At 39.7% G+C, this 23,789-nt stretch overlaps 2 protein-coding genes across 3 annotated transcripts; one reads left to right on the plus strand and one right to left on the minus strand.

The window, feature by feature from the left end:
* Positions 1-207: 207 nt before the first annotated feature.
* Positions 208-5,325, plus strand: LOC123973494 (Golgi reassembly-stacking protein 2-like). Of its 2 annotated transcripts, XM_046053565.1 has the most exons (10): positions 212-439; positions 1,539-1,619; positions 1,729-1,932; positions 2,165-2,251; positions 2,342-2,472; positions 3,148-3,280; positions 3,393-3,525; positions 3,685-3,768; positions 3,887-3,982; positions 4,586-5,325. In XM_046053565.1, the coding sequence occupies exons 1-10, from the start codon at positions 377-379 to the stop codon at positions 4,783-4,785; spliced, it is 1,212 nt and encodes a 403-aa protein (XP_045909521.1). In that variant the 5' UTR covers positions 212-376; the 3' UTR covers positions 4,786-5,325. The 2 variants fall into 2 exon arrangements, with proteins under 2 accessions (XP_045909522.1, XP_045909521.1); XM_046053566.1 differs by lacking the exon at positions 3,887-3,982 and having other exon boundaries at positions 208-439.
* A 482-nt stretch (positions 5,326-5,807) lies between these two features.
* On the minus strand, positions 5,808-23,496 carry tlk1a (tousled-like kinase 1a). Its single transcript, XM_046053567.1, is given in 24 exon segments — positions 5,808-6,843; positions 6,953-7,060; positions 7,165-7,276; positions 7,803-7,938; positions 8,103-8,272; positions 8,379-8,468; positions 8,654-8,745; positions 8,849-8,930; positions 9,152-9,249; positions 9,774-9,840; positions 10,078-10,266; positions 11,927-12,063; positions 12,145-12,255; positions 12,485-12,577; positions 12,690-12,776; positions 12,871-12,966; positions 13,175-13,218; positions 13,323-13,398; positions 14,057-14,095; positions 16,271-16,342; positions 16,464-16,585; positions 23,186-23,222; positions 23,224-23,262; positions 23,264-23,496. Coding segments are annotated over 24 exon segments (2,310 nt in total). The 5' UTR covers positions 23,306-23,496; the 3' UTR covers positions 5,808-6,672.
* Positions 23,497-23,789: the final 293 nt, after the last annotated feature.

The raw sequence follows: 23,789 nt of genomic DNA on the forward strand, positions 1-23,789 counted from the left end.
GGATTATTTCAGGTTATATTGTGCCCACATGGTGTATATAAGAAATGTGTTTGATCAATTTACCACAAAGTGACTCAGAAAACCTGATGGCAGGTTGTGTTAATCCAGAATTCTGGTTAGTCACTGTGTAATCAGTGCAGTGAAGCTGCCGTGTGTGATCTGTGACATACACAGTGCACAGAGGGACTGTATTTGTGGAAACTCCATTGCAGACATGAACCTGGGGCGTTTGGAGACCCTGACAGAGGGTTGCACCACAGCGGAAGTGCTGGGAACCAGGAACCACAGGAGGCACGGCGCATGATCTGGCGGAGAGCCGCCTGCAAACTAACACCTACTAACACAGCCCTGATACTACACACACACTCAGGCTAACATGGGAGCGTCTGAGAGCGTCGAGATACCAGGTGGAGGAACTGAAGGCTACCACGTCCTCAGGGTAGGATCCGTCTTCATGTCCCCGTGAGACGCATCATGTTTGCTGTCTGTGAGAGAGACCTCCTGTTAGCTGCAGAAAGACAGGAGCTAACATTTTACTAACGGAGTTAACAGCTAGCTTAAATATTGATAGTCATATATTCATGCAGAGGCAGTTATTTGACAGGAAAACGTCGCTAATTTGTCATCACATATACCAGCTAGCTAACAACATGAATGAGTGCTCGTACTGTAACGCTAGCTAGCTTGCTTAACGTTACGCCCCACACTCTGAGGTACATCATCATTGACCTGAAACGGATGTTGTGCGTGAACTGTGTTTAGTTATTGTTTCATATCATTTTTGTATAATAATCACTGGCCGTTCTCAATTTTGTCAGGTGTTTTTAAGCTGTATGCATTGATATGCCCTGCCATGGTTAATTGTTACTAACGTTACTCAATCCACAACACGTCCTCCGTTGTCTCTCAGTGAAGTGAACGCCTCTTTGGGAGTTTTCGCGAAAGAACAGTGCTGTTGTTGTTGGCAGAATAACCGGTGTGGTTACTAAACATAACATTTAAAAGATGGGTGTGTGCCTTCATGTCCAAAAAAGGCGATGAATTTACCCCTTTCATGTTAACGTTACCTTTTTTCCTTTTTATATAACTAATTACATTTTACTTTGATTTAGGCTGTAAAGAAGACTTTCATTACAGATTAACATGCATTTCCCCCCTCAATTAATCGTTTATAAAATATTAATTTGATTTAGATATTTGCGTTAACAAACAGGTGTTCTGGTGTACCTAAGAAAGTGGCCACTGAGTGTAAACATCCAGCAGATGATGGCATTTTCTCATTAACGTTATATGAGAATCATTTTGTACTCTGATGTACAACCCTGTCAAGCATAGCAGATTTCTATTAATACTCATCTTGTAATAATAATATAAAAATGGTCATTATTCATCCTCTAGCTACTACAAGCGACTTTGAGTTCAAGAAAAGCGCTACACAAATTCAATTTATTTTTTTTATTATTATATCTCAGAATGAACCATTTCACATGTTCGCTGATTACAAAGCTTTGTTCTCTTTATGATGCTGTATTTTTCAGGTGCAAGAGAATTCCCCTGGTCACCGGGCAGGACTGGAGCCATTCTTTGATTTCATCATTTCCATTTCTGACACTAGACTGGTAAAGCTTACTTTAATGGCAATAATAAAACTTGCTGCAGCTGTTGGGCCTGTTTTAGTAAGTCTCATATAGCCACACCTGACGATTTGATTGTTTTGATCTCCCATAGAACAAGGACAATGACACCCTGAAAGAGTTGCTGAAGATGAACGTGGAGAGGCCCATCAAGATGCTGCTGTACAGTAGCAAGACGCTGGCAGTAAGGGAGACAACGGTCACGCCCAGCAACATGTGGGGCGGCCAGGGGCTTCTGGGAGTCAGCATTCGCTTCTGCAGCTTTGAAGGAGCAAATGAGAATGTCTGGCATGTCTTGGTGAGTGTTTGCCGATCTGCGTGCTGTTTAGATATGATATAAGATTTTTTGGGATGTTTAATCTTTCATGATCTTGGAATTATAAGCTTGATTGTATGTGTATTCTTACATCATACATACTCCACATTGTTCATAAAAAGAAAAAGCACAGAAGTGTAAAATTATCTTTTTTTTTTTTTTTTTAAAGTTATTGCTTTCACCTAATATGTTTATAAATGTTGTTGGGGTCCAGGAAGTGGAGCCCAACTCTCCTGCAGCCCTGGCTGGTTTGAGGGCCCACGCTGACTACATTATAGGAGCTGACACGGTCATGAATGAGGTACTTGCTTTGCAGATGAGTGGTAGATTAGTTGACTTGAATTCGATAACAGCAACATACACCTGTCGTGTATCTCTGCTCCTTCCCCAGAGTGAAGATCTGTTCTCCGTCATTGAATCCCACGAAGGGAAAGATCTGAAGCTGTACGTTTACAACACAGATACAGACAACTGCCGTGAGGTGATCATCACTCCAAACTGTGACTGGGGTGGAGAGGGCAGGTATGACCGTCACAAGACAAGCCGCATCTACCTGAATTTGACTTCTGTTGCCAGTTAAATTTTGGTATTTTATTGTTTTTAGTTAGAAAATTATTACTTGCTCCTACAGTACGAAGGAACCTAATATAATCCAGGTGCAAATCTGGCCCTGAACCACTGCTGCGTGACTAAACTAACCATCAACCTTGAATGACAAAAAATAGTACATTTAAATTTACTCAATTAGTTGACACTTCTATCCAAACCGACTCACAATTGCTGGGCCCACGCAAGTGTCTTGCTCAGTGACACGTTGGTGGATGTGTCGCAGTGGGAATCAAACCTAGGTCTCCCACACCATAGGTATGTGTCTTGTCCACTGCACTAACCCAAAAAACAGGATTCTTTATATTTGCAGTGTATTTATGATTCTAATAACGCATTTAAATAAAATTAAAATGTACATTAATTTTTCATTTCACATTTGGTAAAAGAAAATAAGTGAAAATAAAAGAATAATTAATTATAAGATTAATTTAGTTTTATTTGACTGCATTTTATATTTACACAACTCTTTTTGTTGTTTATGACTATGTTAGATGTTTAGTTTTAGGGAGTGTAAGGTTGTCATTGGAAATCATCTTTAAGGCTACTGTGTTAGGATGTTTTCCCCTCACAGTATTGCTGTCTCTTCAGTCTAGGCTGTGGAATTGGTTATGGCTACCTGCACAGGATACCTACACTGCCATTTGAAGAGGGCAAGAAGATCAGTTTCCCTGCACAGACTCCCAGTGAACCAGCTCCTCCACAAAAAGATGGCTTCACAGAGGTAGCTCAGCATTGTAAACAGAGAAATAATTGCATCCGGACGAAAACATTATTTTGATAGGATCTGGGTTCCAGAGCTTGTTTACTGAGATGAGGTCATTTCTGGTCACCAGGTCCATCTCTCTGCTGTCATTCCAACCGTTCCAGTTGTTGTGTCGTCTTCTGCATCGATTGGATTAGAGCAGTCTCTTGCTGGCTTGTCAGTGAGCTCTAACCCAACCACTGTCGTTAGCAATCTTCAAACAGGTACACTGTCATCTCTGACTGTTTCCTGTGTGATTTGATGTGTGGTTGACCTAGCTATAAAGCTACACCATCTACATTCCCATTTAGACATTAAAGCACATTCCAAGAGACACTTCTATCCACATGCAACACAATAATGGTTTTGTTAAATTTTTTCAGGAGCTACTACTGTCCCACTGCCCAGCCAAGTCCCCTCCACACAAAGCGTCCCCCTGTCTGTCAATCCTGCTGCCACACTGCCAGGTTAGTAGAAATGAGTTCCCAAGGCTGTCAAAGCTAGCTAGTCTGAAACCCAAACGTGCACAACATTATTAGTCCGTTAACCTAGCACTGTCTAAAATATATAATATCTGTTGCACAGGTTTAATGCCCTTTCCTGGAGGTTTTCCACCCTTTCTCAATTTACACAATCTAAATATCACCTTGCCACCTGGAGTTGGTAGATTACATCATGCAGGTATTATAATTGTATTCTCTGGAGTGTGCTTGGGTTAGTTGTAAATCATCTTCAAGGGTAAGCCTGGTGTTATTCTGTGTTTTTCTGATAGTCCGCAAATCCCATGAAAACACCACATCAAAACCAAAGATGATTGTATTAACAAGTATTGCATGTGTAGCTAAAGCATGCTTACAACTCATTTCACAGATCTCCGTTGATGTACAAAAACTATTAAAAACACACAGGCCATACTTTGAGTATTAAACGTACAAATGCATAGCTTAGTTTTTTTCCATGGGATTTGCGATGACAATAGAAATACAGAATATCTCTATCCTCAAATGAGTTTTAGAAACCTATGTATGAATGCTAATTTCTACTGAGACATTGCATTCTTAGATGTGATTCAACAAGTTCATTATACCGTTCACATTTGCGAGCAAGTACCATTACAGGTATATCTCCTCCTGGAAAATCATTTATGGTTTAAAAAAAGCAAACTATGCAGTTACCCACCACATTTGAATCACTAAAAATGCAATGAAAACAGCTTTCGTTGCCAGTTTGACTTTAAATACATCTCTGCAGTAGTTGGTAATAGATTTTGTTTGTGCTCCATAGGTCTTCCACCTCTCACCCTGCCAGCTGTGGTCCCCGGTGTAACTGTGCCTCCGTCTGACTTTATTCTTCCTCCAATCACTGCTAATACAGCTTCCTCCTCCCATATCCAACTCAACAGTTCACTGACCAAAACCCCCGTACCGTCAGCAGTGACTGCCTGTGAATCAATAAATATCACAATGACTGCAGACTCATCTTAGCAGAGAGCCCCATTTAAGGTTGTCAGCCTGCTCTTAAGTCTGAACACAGTATAGCTAGTTTATTAGCTGCACCACTCAGTTGACAAATTGCTCCTACACATAGTTAGGATTGCTGTACGAGCTTGAGTATCTAGAGGACACTGGAACTACATTGCTCGCATGCAGCAAAACTCAAGTTTTCCCGTGAGTGTGTCTGCCAGTCAGGAGCAGTTTGTTGATGGCAGTGAAAGGAAAATTACATCACACCTTTCAGCAGAGTTCAAATATACACTGTTGCAGAACATTTTTAAATAGGTCACAACTCAATCATAATAATAGGGTGTTAACACAAACTATGTGGGCTTTTAGAGCTTGGCTCAAAAGCGAAGTGTAAAATATGTGAGAAACCGGTTGCTTTTAAGTGTGCAAGTCACCATATTTTTACATTTTTTTTGGGGGGGGGTCAAACTACCATAGATTCCCCGAAGGGTACTGGTGGAAAATTTCTTTTTGGGAAGTACTTGTTACCTCGCAATATTGTTTTTGCATTCCTCCGATCCATGAGAACAGATGGTGTGTTATATGCTGCTAGTATAGGGAAACAGGAGAGATGTGACAGCTGCAATGATAGACTTGTGCCTAAGCCACTCATGATGGATTAGAGTGAATGTAATGTGAGGAAAATCCCAATGTAAACTACTCAAGGTCTTCAGGGGCAGACGGGGCATTAACTTGTACTACTGAGGGTTTGCTTACTGCAGTCCTGTAGGCATTAAATATAGACAACTGTTTTGGTTTTGTACAAAAAAATAATTTGTAAAGTAAGATCTCATTATCTTGATTAAACTGATGTATTTTCTGTAGCTGAGCTTCTGTATTTATTCTCAAGTGGTTCACATTGTGAGCATCCATTGTACACCCTGTAAAAATGCAGTACCAAAGAAAACCACAGAGTGTCAGTATTACCAAGTGATGAGTACAGGTGTGAACTTCAGAATGAAAAGACTGATAACTATACAGTAACATTCACAGGAAGAGAAATATTTCCTGGCATTTTTTTTTAATTCACTCTTTGCAGCAACTGTACAATTTGTACCCGAAGTAGAACATACAGCCCTTGAAAAAGTAAGAGCAACATAATGAAACACTCCAGGAAACCAGTTTTACATGGGGAAACTCTTTGTACATGTTGCTGCTGCACTTCAAAATTTGAAAATTCACTTGTACAGCATATACAGTCCAATTTCTGTTAATTAATATTCCTGCATAGGATTTTTTACATTGTAATTTTTCTACATTTGGTTACTTTGTGCATTAAATGTAAGTATGCTGCCCCAACCTACATGTCACTAGATGCCACTTGTATGCTACACATTACATTCTCATGGCTAAGTAACTCATTATTATAGCCTAACATTTGTGAAAAACAAAACATTTAGCAAAATCAATAGTGAAATATCTGTAGTTCTAAATAACGATGACTGTCATCTCCTCACAGTAAATTAACTTCTAGCAGCTGAATCATTTGCACCCTGGCAGGACCATGTCATTAAATCTAAATGGCGGGCTGCCAAGTCTCCCTTCGGCCCTTTAAGGCTTTATCCGTCTGCCACATCTGAGTGTCCAGTCACATTTTCTTCAAGGTACGTTGTCAGTTTCAGTGCTTTTGTCGGACCCTCAGAAGTTCCTTTTACTCATGTCCTTTTTAAAAACATCCCTTCATTGTCCCTCCATTGATCAAGCCCTGGTAAACAAGTAGAAGCCTGGCACAGGTCAGAGGAGGCCAGGTGAGATGTCCCCACCAGTGTCCTGCTCGTCCTGTCGCTGGCTGTTCCTTCTCCCCCGAGCAGGGCGCAGCAGGTGGGGAGCAACTTGGTCAGTTTGCCTTTTTGTCACAGTACAAGGCTGTCAGTATGAGATGATGCTGGAGGAGGCAGGTCCTGAGCCAGCAGCACTCATCTGCAGATTTCCAGAGGAGCTTGACCTCCGCATGTGTGGGAGCAGGTAGGGGTCGCTTCCCATTTGGTGAACATCAACCCGGTCCTCCTTCCTGTATGCCAGGCACCGCCTTATGAAGGCCTGGAGGGGGGTAATATAAAAAATTTGCAGACATATGAGTGGTGTTAAGGTGTGTAGGATAATTGTTTTTACAAATGGCTGTTTCCCTTTTGTATTCAAATTCACCTACCTTCGCTTCATTACTGGCAACAGGCTTGACAGGGAACTGAACATCGGTAGCTTTTAGTATGGTGTTTTCCTGCAGGATGTCCTGTTGTGACTGGTTGTGGCCAAAAGGCTGGAGAGAAAAAAAAACGGAACAAAAACAGGAGCAGTGCTTAATCATCATTGCAGTAAATTACAAAAACATTCAAAAGGTAGAATATGTATTGCCCTCCTTACCTTCCTTCCATACAGACACTGAAAAAAGATAACGCCCACAGACCACACGTCCACCTTATTGGAGATCTTTGGAGGTTCCTTACCAACTACAAAACATTCAGGCGGCAAGTACCTGACCAGAATAAAAAAAGTAGACAAAAGTTGTCAAGTGTCTGTAGTAACAGTAGTAGTAGTAACAGTCTGTAGTAACAGCCTGCTATACATTTCCATGTTAAGTAGTGAAATTTAACTTCGCACATTTACTCAAGTGGTGCAAGTTCACAACTTTACTTGTGCATTTCTATTTAAAGCTACTTTGTACTTCTGTATTTTTTACTATATTACATTTATTTAACAAATGTCAGCAGTTACTTTTAATAAAGATTTTATACAAAATATATTTCTGTGAATTAAATATGAAACATGAGATTAAACTACCCCACACATACAATAGGTAACTTGGACTTCTGCATAAACAGTATTTTCACTTCTGATACTTTTAGATAATACCAACACACTTTTATTAGGTGAAAATTAGAATTTTACTGACAATGGAGTAGTTTTATAGTGTGGTATTGGTACTATAACCAAGAAAATTTCTCAAAACTTATTCTACCACTGTCTATGTCTTGTAGTGTATGTGAGACATTTCTTCTCACCAATAGGTCCCAGCACCCTGTGATGTCAGGTCCATCCCATCTACGCCATAGTTGTCATCATCCATGATTTTAGACAAACCAAAGTCAGTGATTTTGATTTCTCCACAGGCTGTGCCGTCCACCAACAAGATATTGCCTTGAAATCAAAGTAAAATTAGTCAGCACTAGAAAAGAAATGGCCTAGTATTACTTTGATGATCAGTTCAGCCCACTAGAAAACTGACACTCACTGGCACAATCTGATTTAATGTAGAATAACTGATTGTTTTCTTGAATTGAGGTTCATCAGAAGGGTTTTACCTGGCTTAAGGTCATAATGGATGATGGGGGGTTTGATTTCATTCAGGTATTTTAGTGCGTTCACAATCTGCATGACTATGGACCGTGCCTCCTTCTCAGACATTAGCTTATGCTGTTTCAAGTAGAAATCCAAGTCGTTGCCTTCGCAGTACTCCATGACAGTGCAAAACCTATTGAATGGAAAAAGGACTTACTAAGGGTTACAGCCCAGATCTAACAGAAACCAACTTCAAAGTGCTGGCGATGCATGAACAAGAATTCATCAAGTACACTAACGTGTCTGTGTCCAGTGAGAAGTAGTCGTAAAGTTTCACAATTCGGGGGTGGTCCAGCTCCTTGTGTATTCTGTACTCTCGACACGCATGCCTGTGGAGAGGAAGGTAATTATGCTTCTATTAGCAACCAAAGCATGAAGGTGCAGGTGATGTATTTTGAACTGACAGCCTGGCATTGGGGCTTATGGAGATGAATAACAATACACTGAAAGCAAAGGACATCAGAACAGCTCGTACTGTAGGTGAGGTTAAATATCACCTCACGGGCCAACATACTTGTGATAGTTCTCCTTCTTCTCTTCTCTCCAGTTCTTGTTAAGTTGGTGGATTTTCACAGCAGCATATCGTTGCTCAATCAAGTCAAAGGCCTGCACAGCATACACAAAATGTTGACTTGGAACTTGAAAAGCAATGCCTGTCAAGAGTATCATTTCATTTTATAACCTATGAGACCAACATTTAATCACTTGCCTTGTAAACTTCACTAAAGCCCCCTCTTCCTAGAAGGTGCAGGAGCAGATATCTTTCATTCAACGTTGGGTGATCTTTAAATCTTTGGATGAAAAAATAAAAACAACATATAAAAAGACCTGTGTGTCAATGGCAACTTCTTCTGAATTAGCCAGTAAATTACCAACGTGGAAAAAGACAAGAAAGCGTCATCCAGTGTGCAGTTACTTAATGTCACCACTATGTTCGAGGATACTGACCTTGTGTGTGCATCATGTTCCAATGTCAATGCAGTAACTGTCAAAGATATTGATTCAGACTCACTGTGAGCTGTCTTCGTTATTTATTCTCTTCAGCTCCCGAATGTGAAGGTTGCGCACTCTCTCCAGACGCTCCAGCTCCGCCTGGATCTCAGCTTCTTCCTATAAATGATTCAAGCACGAAAACACACAAAACGCACACAAAGAACTTGAGAGCTCTGACTACAAGGAGAGGAGCTCATCAAAACACAGCTGACTAGTCCTGTATTAAATATAATGGATGACTTGCTACAGAGTCTGTCAGGGGCTGCCTGTGATGCTCATTCATCTGGAAAACAATGAATACATCGACAAACTAGAGGCTCACTCCATCCTTAGGGTGATTAACACAAAAGAAACACTGGTACAGCTCAGGAAACACGAGAATCAGGCTGAATGTGTTCAATTATCCTCATACAGAAGACACAGATTTGCAACATTTAATAATTTACTCACTCCAATTAGGTTTTTACTTATAAACTGTGTAAAAGCACCCTTTATCCTCATATCCGCCGGGCCCTTGAGAAATTGAGTAACTTATAAAATGAATGAATACATAAGGTCCTGTGCCTGGACTGCACAGAGGGACAAATTGGCCCCGTGACAAATGAAATAAATTGTTACTGTAGGTCCAGCATTGGGCAAACCTTCTTCAGATGTCCAAGTCGCAGTTTGAAGATCTCTTCCTGTTCATGGTACTCTGCTAGTGTCAGCCTGTCCAGGATAAGAAACATGGAAAAAGGCATTTGCTTTTGTAAACGGCTTCTCCATGTTAACTTAGATTACTACATTCAATTGATTCAGTCAGTCATTTACTGTGCAGTCCTGTCAAGCTTGCTTTACAACACTTGACTATGAAAAATAATAAAGCTAAAACTACACTTAATCTTATACACTTCCCTCGGGAATGGCTGCTTTGATATCTGTAATTTACACAAGGCCTGAACTTACAGTTGAGGTAGGCTGGGTTTTAGAAAAGGATCACTTTCTGCTCCATTCACTGCCTTGGTTTTGCGTGGCTTTGGCTCCGAATTTGTGGTTGGTGCTTGGGAGTTGCTGGAGGACGGAGGCTTCCTCTTGGCTAGAAGTTTTCTCTGCCTCTCAATGTCCTCTCTCTGTTGGTTTATCGACTCTTGCTGTCTGCAGATGGAAAGAAGTGCTTTTCGTTAGATGGGATTAGTACCATTTCCGTACCTGTGTTCCACTAAGAGATGTTCACAAGTCTCAGAGCTAGAGTCCAAGTCAAGTCTCAGAGCTAGAGTCCAAGTCAAGTCTCAAGTCCAAGTCAAGTCTCAAGTCACTCGTGGTTATAATGAATGTTTTATCACCTGCTGCATTCAATTCAGGATGCTTATAACACTGCATAGCTATAAGGAATTCTGTAACTGTAACCTGTTTTTCCACTTACAGAGCACAACCATGTAATGTGCAATGCACTATGACTACTTTTAGTCAGCACACCCTGCAGACTCTCAAACCCAGTATAATGTTAACTTATATTAAATAAAACTGTAACGTTACATGATCAACAATAAACCTGTAACTTGTTTTTCACAGAGCTCAATCATGTAGCCCAATGTACAATGCGTCTACAACTAATGACAGCTTATAAACTACTGTAAGTCAACACACACCCCAGACTGTAAAACCAGTGTAACGTTACAATTAAATCAAACTGTAACATTGCATGATCAACAATAAACCTGTAACCTGTTTGCAGCCAACGTTAATAATTAACGTGATTGCAGCCAGCGGGACATAAATGATTACGTTAATCGACCACCACAAGTTTGGCAAGTAAACAAACACTCATTCATCTTTTCATAACACAGGCGGAGTTAACCTCCCGTAGGTCGTAGCTAAAGCAAGAAGCAAGCTAACGTTAGATGGTCAATGCTGAGCTAAACATGTTTACTCACCACAGGTAACCTATTTTGCGTTCAGTGCTTCTTTGTTTGGGCCTTGTTATATGAAGTTTTAAAGCCAAAGTTTATGATAAATGGCACACCAGCTGCTGCGGTTTGTTGTCCTCTCTCACATGTGGCCGCATGCAGCTGACACTACGTGTTATGTAGGTAAGTTATAGGTAATGCAGGGAGGGGAATAAGCTCATCAGAAATTTCCTAAAAATAAACATTGTTCACGAGTCCCGCACCTGGAGTCTGAGTCCAGAAGTTTAGCCGAACTCATTCAGTGGAATTGAAATAATCAAAACGAGTAGGAATTACGGGACCCTTCACACTTAAGCTCTGAGACCAATAGGCTGCTATTCATTGTGAAAGGCATCTGGCGTTGCACCTGTTGCGCTACAGAGATTTAAAAAGATGCCCAGAAACAGAAGCACAGAGTTATCTACTTCTACGCTCCACAAGAGGAGTTGGGATTGCTTCCAGTGCAGATACAGGACCACTATGCTAATCAGTCTTGCCCGCTCGGGCATCACTGTTCATCAAGAACACGTACTGCAAGGTAAAAAAAGAAAACAAAGATAGCAGAAATGAGTCCAAACAAAGGTCCAGTTGGAGAAGAGTATGTAAATTACAAGCACAGAGCTACCGCTTCATGAGAGGCCCGAGACTGCCTACTACTTTGTATCTGTATGTGTGGAAGCAGCGCTAAGGTAAAGTAACAAGGCCTGCATTATCCTGCTTTGTTTTATCTTGTCTGCTCATCTAAAAGACCACACTGCTTGTTTTACTACCATCTTTCTAAAACTTAAAGGGGGGAAAAAGAAAAAGACCTGACAAAATAAAGTAACATGACCAGTAAGACATAGACAATCTTACTAAAAGCCTCTTACTTCACAAGGTTTTGGAAGGCATAGCCATCAGTCCACTGTTCTGTGAATGAGGCTCCATGTCTCACTGTAGTGAAATGACCTAAACGAAGTCTGTCCTGCATGCTTTTCTCTCGACAGGCCTGCTTCTCCTGGGTGCTCTGGAGAACAACACAAAATACAGGTTAGCATGCAGGTTTGTAGAGTGATAATAAAGGGTTAAGAAAAACAATTAAATTTACCTTTTCTATTAGCAACTTCTTGCTCATGGTGATGCATTTATTTAAGCGTTCCTTGTACTTTTCAAGTAATTTTTGTTGTTCATCTATCTGTCTCCTGAGATCACAGTTTGCCTATGAAGCAGAAAAAAAAATAATAACTTAAATCAGCAGCTGCACAAATTATATTATTGTCCCGAACCACCAACTATTTAAAATCTTAAAAACACTGTTTACAAAGTTTATAAAGTATTTTCTATTACCAAACATTACTTTGACAAACACTTTGTTTTGCACTAAGTAACATCACATCCCATTCAAGCCTTTCTGCAATGTAGTAAACAGAGTAAGACCTTCTCCTTACCCTTAGCAGATCATCTATTCTCCCCTCCTTCTTTTCAAGGTCTAGATTCTTAGTGCTTTCAAGTGCAGCCAATTTCAACACTGTCAGGTCAGTCTAGAGGGGAAAACGACAAAAGAAGTTGTTTAAAAACTGGACCAGCAATCTTAAACACATTTAAGAGTGATTACAAAGAGCCAATGGTGTCTATCCAGTTACCCCCCCTCACCTGAACAAATTTGACTGCTAGTTGCTTTGGATGCGTCATGTGGTCCCCAAAAGACAGACTAGTAGGAGATGAGCTATTTTGTCTAACCTGCAACAGAAGAGAGAGCACTTCTTTTAGAACAGGGCAACACCAAAATGGAGCAGTAAAGGAGAGTTTGAGTACAAGTTTTGGGGTAACCTACAGCTGTGCCCTGAGCGGAGTGGGAATGTGAGTTCTGGGGAGAACGAATCACTGGTGGGGCACCTCTTACAGGACTGGATCCATTTCCTCCCTGGAACTTAAGGTCAAGACATGAAAAGTGACATCACTGCATAACATTTGACAACAGCAGACCCACCAGCGGCTCCCTTCTTTTCACAATGCTCTTATTTTAGAGACAGGAAATGGATTATGCCTCATATACTGAAAGACTAATACAACACACATTATTTGCTCAACACTTCCTTTCAATGTCTGAACCATCTGAGGCCAAACTGAAAACTTACATCAAAATAATCACTTATTTTGGGTCCTCGCAGTATTGACTTCCCTGTGAAGGGAAAGAGGGAAAAGAGTGTTGTGATTTATCAAAATATTTTAAAGAAATACTGCAAGCAGGAGCCAAAATATAACAAGTCTAACAAAGAAACTCACCTTGGCTGCTCTCTGATTGGATTTCAGGTTTCCTTTTTCTGCCTCTGGCTGTTTCCGACTGTTTCTTCTCTGGGGTCTGAAAGAGAAATTTTACGTTTTACAAAACAATTACTTCACAAAATAAAGTTGTTCTGACGTTTACCAAGACTTGGTGCTGCTGTTTACTGCATCACAACACTGTGGTTTTGTGAAGCTAGCCCAGTTTGGTTAGTCTAAACAAATCAAATTTTTTTGTTTTTTTACAAAAGTTGACAATAAGCTAAAGCTACATTATTCCAACACTGATTCTAAAGACTCACTGTAATGTGAAATTACTTCTGCAAATTGTGACAGATTTTAGCCACATCAATAACAGATTTTACTTTGACTTGACTAGCTACTCTCACTGCAGTTTCATAGATCAGGTCTGCTTTTTGACAATCACGTATTAGTTGATCATTGACGTTATTTCAATCTAGTCTAAGCCTGTAACATCAGCACTAGATCTACATTTTGCTGTAATAGTAAAATATATTCTGAATCATTAAAGATTACTTAAGAAAGGGAATAAATACATGCTAATACAATTAATATGACAACAAAGTCTTTGTTACATAGACTTTCCACTAAATATGAAGTTAAATGATCATACCAAAACAAATACAGGGCTCACTACAAATTGCAGTCTTGAGCTATGTTAACCGCAGCACTTATCAGAATTAACGATTTTTTTTACGACTTCATGGCATACCTACCGAATAAGCAGGAGAACTGCCTCTTTTCACATCTGACCCCTATTACGTGAGAAAGGCAAGAGTTTCAGGCAAACATAAAAAAGAAAAAAAAAGAGCAGCAACAGCTGAATATAACCAGCAGATTCTGTTTATAAGATGGTTTAAGACCTTTTACAGCAGTACTTCATTATGAATAGACTCTTGTAAAATAACAATTCATAAAGGATGAGCATGAAATAATTAAACAGCACATTGGTTACAATCCTAGATTGTGATCATTACTTCCATTTTACAAACGTATTATCCAACCAATGCAGTCAAGGCACCAACAGGTGCTGGTCAGATCTAAGTTGTTCCTTGTGCATCATTAGGAACAATGTCAAATGTGTGCTGAGCAACAGCAGTTTATAGTTTTTGTATAAAAAGCAGTGTTTAAAGGTTAATTCAACTAAAGTCAAAACTCTGGATTAACAAAATGCTGAAGAAAATATGTTACTGCAGCTTTAAAAAGGGCATTAGACGAACAATAGCACTAATGTTTACATTCAAATTCATGCATGCGAATTAAAAAAATGCACTGCGGAATGTTCGGCGTGTATACGTGTATGTATATAAATAAAATAATAAATAAAAACTGTTTATAATGTTTTATTTTATTTCATGTTACCATATTTTAATATAGGCCTGCACTTAATTATATGTTGTGTGTGGCATGAAGGAACTACAAATTTAATTTTGTTATGCAGCCTTGTGCTGTGTAATGACTAATAAACAACCTTGTTCCTTGTAATGCAAAAAAAGACAAGGGGCTGCAGCGGTGTAGGTGAGTGCTGCTACAGCATACAGGAAGAACAAAAAATGTGAACATGGAGATCCACTTTGAAGGTTTATGAAATAGCAGGGCACAGCATGGTGGTTAGCATCCCACGCTACACCGATGCAGTTGTCTTACTGAAATGAATGAGGAAGTCTTTGTTGGTCTGAATGCAGTCCAACACACTCCCTGATGGAGATTATGTCTTTTAAATTCACAGGTATGTAGCCATATGGCCAATAGTCAAACTGTAGTGAGGTGAAAGGTTAAACATTTGTCATTGGGTATGGATGATGCTGGTCATGATATGCATTAGTAGGGCCCTATGTTGAAATCGCCGACTGAATTGCACAATTTGACAATAAAAAAGGAATCAACTGTAAAACACAGAATATCGGTAAATCTGCCAAAATGTGGACAGAGACATCCCATCATATCGAAGAGTCAGCATGCTAGCAAGACCTCATCGCAGATACAAGACGCAACCTCGTAGATTTCATGGCTGTGTGGGCGGAGTCAGATATTCAGTTTTTTAAAGGTTAAATCCGGTCAAGCTACTTTCAAGGAGGAGCCTTCCTCAGATCCACTGGTGATGAGCGTGGTGAGCACGCAGAGGCCGTCAAGTACTAACCTATTTAATAATAGACACTTCACAATAGTCATATACCTGTATTGCAATAATGCATTCATTGTGAATTGTCCCCTATTAAACAGTATTACAGTATTCAATATCCCACTGCTTGTCCCCATAAAAAAATAGCACGTACATTTGAATATTCCTATATGCATATTTGCATGATACATCAAATTCTTTGATACTGATTAAATTTTTAATATTTTCTCAGTCATCAACCACATGATCACTCACTGATGACAAAATGTGCTTAAATTGTAAAACACAGAATTCAGAAAAACAGAATCTGGCAAAATTAAAAAGGATTTCATAGTGCCCTAAATTAGGTGAATTAACTGTAATGCTTACAAAACACAGCACAAATGACCATTCAGACCATTTACACTGAATGCAATTTTCAAATAAGAACTTGTTGGACAAAAAAGCCACATAAACAAATAAGTATGGTTATCATTAGCTAAGCATATGATGAATATTTTAAGTTTGGTACCATTATTGAGACAGCAGACATACAGAATATACACCTCAGTCACACAATGACATACAATGATATATGATATATGATGATTTATGATACATACAACAACCCTTTACATGCTGGTCTACATCCTAGCTGAGGAAAACTCTGATCTGGTAGGCCACTGTCACTCATTAATTAAGCTCTATAGCAATAAACAAGAATATAAATGGAATTTTAATTTTAACATTTAATAAATTAACTGATATAACGATTTGTCTGATCATTCTAGTCCATGTAAATACAGTTAGTGTCAGTAGGTTAGTGTACCTCTGACTCTTTGTCACTTAAGGATCCCAGACTCCCAAAACTGTGATTTGAACATTCATTATTGGTCAAACCCTAGGGGGGAAAAAGAAAATTAATAAGGCTTAATAAGGCATGGACATTAAAAACAGTATTTTGACTAATTATTATTATTTATTTTTTTTACAAACACAGACATTGCTAAATATTTACTCACTTTGGTTCCCCCGCTTGTGCTGCCAGTGCTGCCCCCTGTGCTACCGCTGACCCCACCCATAAAGCGTGCCTCCAGCAGCTCCTGTCTCCGGGGGTCCAGGCTGTGCAGCTCCTCCATGGTGCCTGGGAGAACAATTCACAGTATGTCTCAGTTATTCAAAGATCAGGTTATTAAAAGCATTTGAATGCACAGTCAAGAGCAGATGACACCATAGAAATGAGCTTGAGAGCACAGTTATGATGTATAAATTTACAATCTCAAAACCTGACAGGTGATAATATTTTAGTCTACATCAGAATATAGGTCAAGACCAAATCTACACCCATCACCTAGTGGCATTAAAAAAAACCCACAGGGTTCACTCTACGTTTGTGTCTGTGAAGGTCATATATACGAAGTCATAGTTATCCAAAGAAGGTTAAGGTTATTGAACAACGTACACCACAAAATGGAAGCACATCTGCCCAGTACAGTACTGGAAAAGGTCATGGATTTCATCAAGTATGCACAGCTACCTCAACACAACAAGAGCAAGGAAAGTCGGACTCGGGAATTTCCAAAACCTACAGTCAAGAGCCAGCAACACAAAAAAAACAGCAGAATTTTCTTGGAGGAGAAAGGACGACAACCCCATAACGCAGGAAAGCTGTCAGATAGGAACTCATCCAAACAGAGCAAGACGTTCTGGCCAAAGGGTTAAACTTTGCCATCACACCTCAGCAGCTGTCTATAATGGACCTCATCACAACTACAGAAATCGGCCATTAGGAAAACACGAATTAACAGAAGCAGAACAGCTCAGGCTAAAGTAGGGCTGGCCTAAAATCAAAATCATGATTAATTGAACATTTCACGTCGATTACGATTATAGAATGATTATTTTGTTGGGGTTTTTTTTGCCCTCACTTCACTGACAAGGTTTGTACTATTACGCTTACTATTAAAGCTGGGTTTATTTATTCAAAGATTTCACAAACCCATTACGCTATCAAAATGTTAATTAATAAGGTCATGTTGACATTCACATTACAGAGACATGGTTCCTCTATATTCGACACAGAACACAATTATACACGCAACACTTGTTTTTGCCCCCATTCATCATGAGCTGAACTCAAAGATCTAAGACTTTATCTATGTACACAAAAGGCCTATTTCTCTCAAATACTGTTCACAAATCTGTCAAAATCTGTGTTAGTGAGCACTTCTCCTTTGCCGAGAATATCCATCCACCATACAGGTATGGCTTATCAAGATGCTGATGAGACAGCCTGGGTATTGCACAAGTGTGCCTTAGGCTGGCCATGTTTTAATGTCTGAATGTTTATTTCTCTACAATAAGCCGTCTCCAAAAGCGTTTCAGAGAATTTGGCAGTACATCCAACTGGCCTCACAACCGCACAACACGTGTAACCACACCAGCCCAGGACCTCCACATCCAGCATCTTCACCTCCAAGATCGTCCGAGACCAGCCACGTGGACAGCTGCTGAAACAATCGGTTTGCATTACCAAAGAATTTCTGTACAAACTGTCAGGAACCGTCTCAGGGAAGCTCATCTGTGTGACAGCGTGTTCCAGGTCCTGCCAATATCCAGCAACTTCACACAGCCATTGAAGAGGAGGGGACCAACATTCCAGAGGCGTTGTGAAGGAGATGTGTTGCACTGCGTGAGGCAAATGGTATCATACCAGATACTGACTGGCCTTTTATTGTGGCCAGCCTAAGGCAAACCTGTGCAATACCCATGCTGTCTGATCAGGATCTTCATATGCCACACCTGTGAGGTGGATGGATTATCTCAGCAAAGGAGAAGTGCTCACTAACACAGACTGAGAGATTTGTGAGCAATATTTAAGAGCAATCTGCCATTTGTGTACATAGATAAAGTCTTAGATCATTGAATTCAGCTCATGATATATGGGGGCAAAAACAAAAGTGTTGCATTTATAATTTTGTTCACTGTATGACTGCTGCTACTAAAATTTCAGTCAATTATTTAAATCAATGTGGAACAAATGGTTTTCACCCGCACACGTGAGCACAGTAAATCATGCTTTGATAGCTTCCTCTCCTCATTCATCAAAGGACATCTATGTGACAGGTGCTGTTATAAGAGCAGTGGAGTCAGGTCTTTTAACTGCAGTGCAATGTGTTTACGCAGCGAGTGAGTGGACGAGCGGCAGAAAGGGACGCAGAAAGTGAGCGAGTAATAAGTTGTCAGTCTGTAAATGTACAGTGTAGGTAACAGTGTTTGTTAATAAAAGTCTGTCTGTTGTCCACAACTGCAGGAAAGTGAAGGCAGTAGCGCCTAGTCTGTGCTTCAGATTCCGGTCTGAAGGCTGAGCAGAACTGAATGGGGTGGAGTCACGGTACTACACTAGGATGTTTCAAGGGGAAAGTAGGTCTACATGAACATGCACAATATTAACAGGATTAAATAACCAACATGGTTAGATGCTCTGAATCTCGGTTTCGATGACTTTTCAAGTAATTGTCTAGCCCTAGGCTAAAGGTATCGGCAGCCCTTTCTAATGCGAAGCACCCCATTCCAACCTCACCATCCAAGACAGGAAGGCACAAGGAAGGCTCTGCGCAAGGATCACTATCCTAGCTGCTGACAAAGGAATACAAAAAATAATAGTCACCAACATGATTTATCACAACTCAAAGTGTGTTGAGTAGAAGCCCAGAAGTAACAGGTAATTATGTGTCACAAACACTATTATCCTGAGAACAATGTTTCGACTGCTAGGCGCTGATGAATACTGTGCTGCTGTGGGACTATTACGTGAGCTCTCTGGGCTTCAGTGTTGCTGCGGACTCAGAGGGATCTGCCTGCTAAACCTGTGCTTTAATGAGACTGCCATTTTGAATCTACAAAAAAGGAATCGATTGAAGTGGAGGAAAACATAATACACTGAGAAAATCTTCTGACCGAAAAGTACAAAATCTCCACAGCCAGAAATAGAGCATACTCGTGATGAAAGTGCACCAAATGTAGACAAACATACTAACTCATAACATCCATTTAAAGCCACATACAAATCAACTATGACAGCAGCACATGGAGTTAGTCTTTACATCCAAAAACTAATTGCATAATACCAGTAGGTGAACGAGGAATGCAAAAGGCTAAAGGCAAAAAATACACCGTATAAACTGGAAAATCCATGCTATGATAGCATCTAATACTAAATAAGATATGTAACTTTGGTTAATCACGAGGCGGGGGGATATCGGTGCATTTAAGCAGTGTTCCAGGGAACTGACTGAGAGAAATGACTGATAATGAAACAAAGACAAAAATCTCTTTCAGATGGAGGGAAACAATACTTGTAATCAGAATGTGGTTGTGTGAACACTTTATTTATTTACAACATGTTTATTTAAAAACCACAGACTTAAATTTACTAAATAAGCAGAATTTGTGGAAAGACAAATACTAATTTTGTGTGATGCCAACATCCTTGTTGACATGTTCAAATAACAAACAAAACCGCACACAAACGCACATACCAAGTTTCACATCTTCAATCATCTTGCACTGGACTGAATTTGGGCTTAATTTAGGCCTTGACTTGTAGTGTCTGGCATATGTAGGATATGAAACAAGCCTTAGCAAGAATAGTTAAACAAAAAGCTCTTCATTGCATCCTCTAAATCATACCAGTAAGTTACGCATTGCCATGCAGTGGACAGCACATGGTTCCACTTCAGTGGGAAACATGAAGTCAATTGAGAAATGTGGTATAACAGTTATGATAAAGCTGACTCACTTAATAATATTGACTTGCAATTTTTCCATATCAGCACAAGCAGGTATCCAAAACAAAAATCACAAAGTGGTTCATATCATTAAATCAAATCACCTCCTCACTTACTTTAAAATCAATGTCAACTACTAAACCAGCTCCAAAACGTATTTACACTTTACACTAACAAAATATTCCAATAAGTTCTTAAACAGTTTAATTGTGTTTGTGTGGATAATTAATATCTTCATGACCAGTATGCCATTTACAACTTGACTAAACAATCACAAAATTGTACCTGGCTACAGCTAATAAGCAATGAAACTGTTGCCAGATATTGATATCCAGCCAACTATATAAACTGAGATTCAAACGGCAACAGAGATAAAGAAAAGCATCAACACATTTTTAAATAACCACCATGGTGATAGATCGGTCACTTGTCTGTATTCAATGATAACCTAGACTGGGCTCCATGGGATGAAAATTGCTGGCAACTTAAAAACAGGCTTTCTAAAGCCACATTTATTGATGCTGTCATGATTACCAATGATACTCTGTACACCATGAACTGCTCAGAAACGCAATGAAGTCAAGTCTAGCAATCCAGAAGCAAATGAAATCAAGGCCACATTCAGTACTTGTCTGACTGAGACTCAATTATTGGACTCATAAAATTGTCTAAACATAAGAACTATGCATCATCATTATGATCTGCATGCAAGTTATAACTGAACTTAATGATGTGGTTTACAAAAAGACATTTCCCTGAATTAAGATGCATTTGTTCGACTGACAGCCTAAATTGTAACCATCACATAACCTTCTTTTGTTATTATCCCCGCTACATGTTGACCACTTACTACAGAAGAAGTGATCACATTTTCAGGAGTTTGACAAATTAAACTAACCTTTGCCAACACCATTTTGCCTGATAACACCTAAAAACACCTTACATTAACTGTCACTACCCTCCCCATGCTTAGAGACACAAAAAAATGTTAATAGGACAAATCTTCGTAACAATCAGACAGCAGGTCCATTTCCTCTTCCTAAAGCATCCAAGAGACAACAAACTAGGCTTGTCACATTTCCCATGATGGATCTGTGGCTTCTAATCAAGTTTGTAGTCCATTTTGCTGAAGAAGTCATCTACTGCAGTCATCAGTCTTATTCAACTGTAGGAACGCTGCCTGTGATTGCCACATTAGCCATCTGCATCAATTTGAGAGCAAAACAAAAAGCTGCAAAAGAATGCAAAACGTGTGATTTTGCATCTTGTCATTAACTAGCAAAACTATTTTTCAATAAGTATATACAGAAGGACTAAATATCTAGCCCTGTAATCACAAACACGTACAGAGTCAAGCTTTCTCATTCATTGCCAATCTATTCAAATGAATGACACAATTTTCACCTTTCACTTCACTAGAGTTTGACTGGCCAGCATAACTATTGTGGTCAATGTTTGCCGTTTTATCATAATGTCAACATAAGCACTGCATTATTCACTAGAAGCTGTTGTAGGCGTTCAACCAACCCTGTGAAAATTACATGATTTTACCTATAAAAGCTGTAGCAGCTTAAAACCTTCACTAATGCTCCTATTCAGAACGGTCTGAAATGGATCCAGAACCATACACCAATTTTTGCCTAGAATGTTAATGCCAGTTTCACATCGTAGTGTTTCGCAGAGATTTCCCTTTGTTTCAAACACAGAGGCTTCAATACATAACTATTATCTATATTCAAGCCCCTGCAGGAACATATGGTTGAACCCTTACAACTCTTTGCTGTGTCATTTTAACTCTGTGCAGTTCAGTAGTGACCATCTGTTTATGGCAGACACTCAGGCACAAACTGAGGTTGGACTAATTCAGGCATTGGCAAATTAAGCTTAAAAAACCCCCCCAACAACAATACAGACAACAGGTCATCCAATTTTCAATATTTGTAAGAGTCATGCTGATATAGGCAGCCATCATTGATTAATGTCAGTAAATGCACTGATATTGCAAATAAATTAAGAGGCTAAGTAAAATACCTACATCACTGTAATGTCCAGCAAAAACTACTGAGGGTGCAAGGAAGCGTGATTAAGTGACAACTACATTGGGTCACCAAAAACATTAGTTACGTTTGTTTGCGAGTTAGCATGCTGCAAAGCCCAAAGCAGGCTGTGGATTTCATTCATTTTGGTTGGAGCATCTCATGTTACGTAAGTTAAACTCTTTACTCTAAGTTAGTAATACAAAAGGTGAAACTAGGCTACCTACCATCCAATGCAGTTGCACGGATGGTAGGTAGGTAGCATATATCAAATGGTTATCTTACAGACCAAAACTAGACTTAATGTTAGATAACGTTACATAATATCATGTTTGAAGTCCACCTAACACACTTCTGTATTACCGTCGTGATGACGATTAACGTTAAGGGCAGTTAAACATCCACAGACATTGTGAACATTGTTAGTGGTCAAACACCAGAGTCTACACACAAAGGATTGCTAACATACACAACCTAACTTATGCATTGCTACCAATCCCGTGGTATAACGTTAACCATCACCCAAAAATGCTTGATTTCTCTCCTTGCATTTACTGATCTATTATTACATCTAACGTTATCTGTAACTTGACTAGTGTTTACTCGTACAACGGCAGCGTGCTTGAAGGATGCGCCGACTACAGCGGTAACCTTTCTGCTCTCGTAAAGGTTTATCGCCATTATGGAAGTAACGTTATTTCTTTAGGTTACTGCACTGGCCTGAACACAGTGCTACTAGCTAGCCAAACAGGCTCAACTGACTTTGGAGCTGACGCGTTACTGTAACGTTAGCTAGCAAGCAGGTCTCGCCACCACGATTTGCTCGGTCATTTTAACACACTTTCCTTTCGCTCTGCACAAAATCACCTTAACGAGCCAACAGAAAAGACATACGCGTCTTAAAACGTATAACAATACCTTCCCGGGCCTTCACCACTGTCGTGGTATGTAGCTGAAAACACAGTCCGTGTTGGGGACGTGGAGAGCTGGGACCAAAGATGGCGTCCCCTCCAAACTTCCACTACTTTGGACACTCATCAAGCTACTTTTCGTGTGTTGGCACTGCAGCGCACACGGTTAATTTTTCGCACAGACTGTAATTCACCGACTGGCATACATCAATTGTTTGGCACATTGGCACAATGACTGCCACCGGGTGAAAATGTGAAATTATTTTTGGTTTTAAGGGCACAAACCTCTTCACACCCAGCAGTGCGTCCAGGCTCCAGGGCCACCTCTCCGTCTTCAAGTGGTTGCCTATGAAACGTCATTCATCGTGTGCAAAATTCTTATCGCGAGCGCGAGGGTGAAACATTTTTTCTTAACATGAAGAAATAAATCCATACATTTAGACTACTTTTATGAACTATGCATAATCACACTTTGCGTACAAGCTGTAGACTGATCACTGGAAATGATTATGTTCAAAACTTGAAATAACTATTTAAATAACTGCTGGACAATATCAAAAGGTCAGTTTTTACTTTATAGTTACAATTATGACTGATAGCCTAAATCAAAA

Source organism: Micropterus dolomieu, linkage group LG07, assembly GCF_021292245.1.
Source record: "Micropterus dolomieu isolate WLL.071019.BEF.003 ecotype Adirondacks linkage group LG07, ASM2129224v1, whole genome shotgun sequence".
Classification (NCBI taxonomy): domain Eukaryota; kingdom Metazoa; phylum Chordata; class Actinopteri; order Centrarchiformes; family Centrarchidae; genus Micropterus; species Micropterus dolomieu.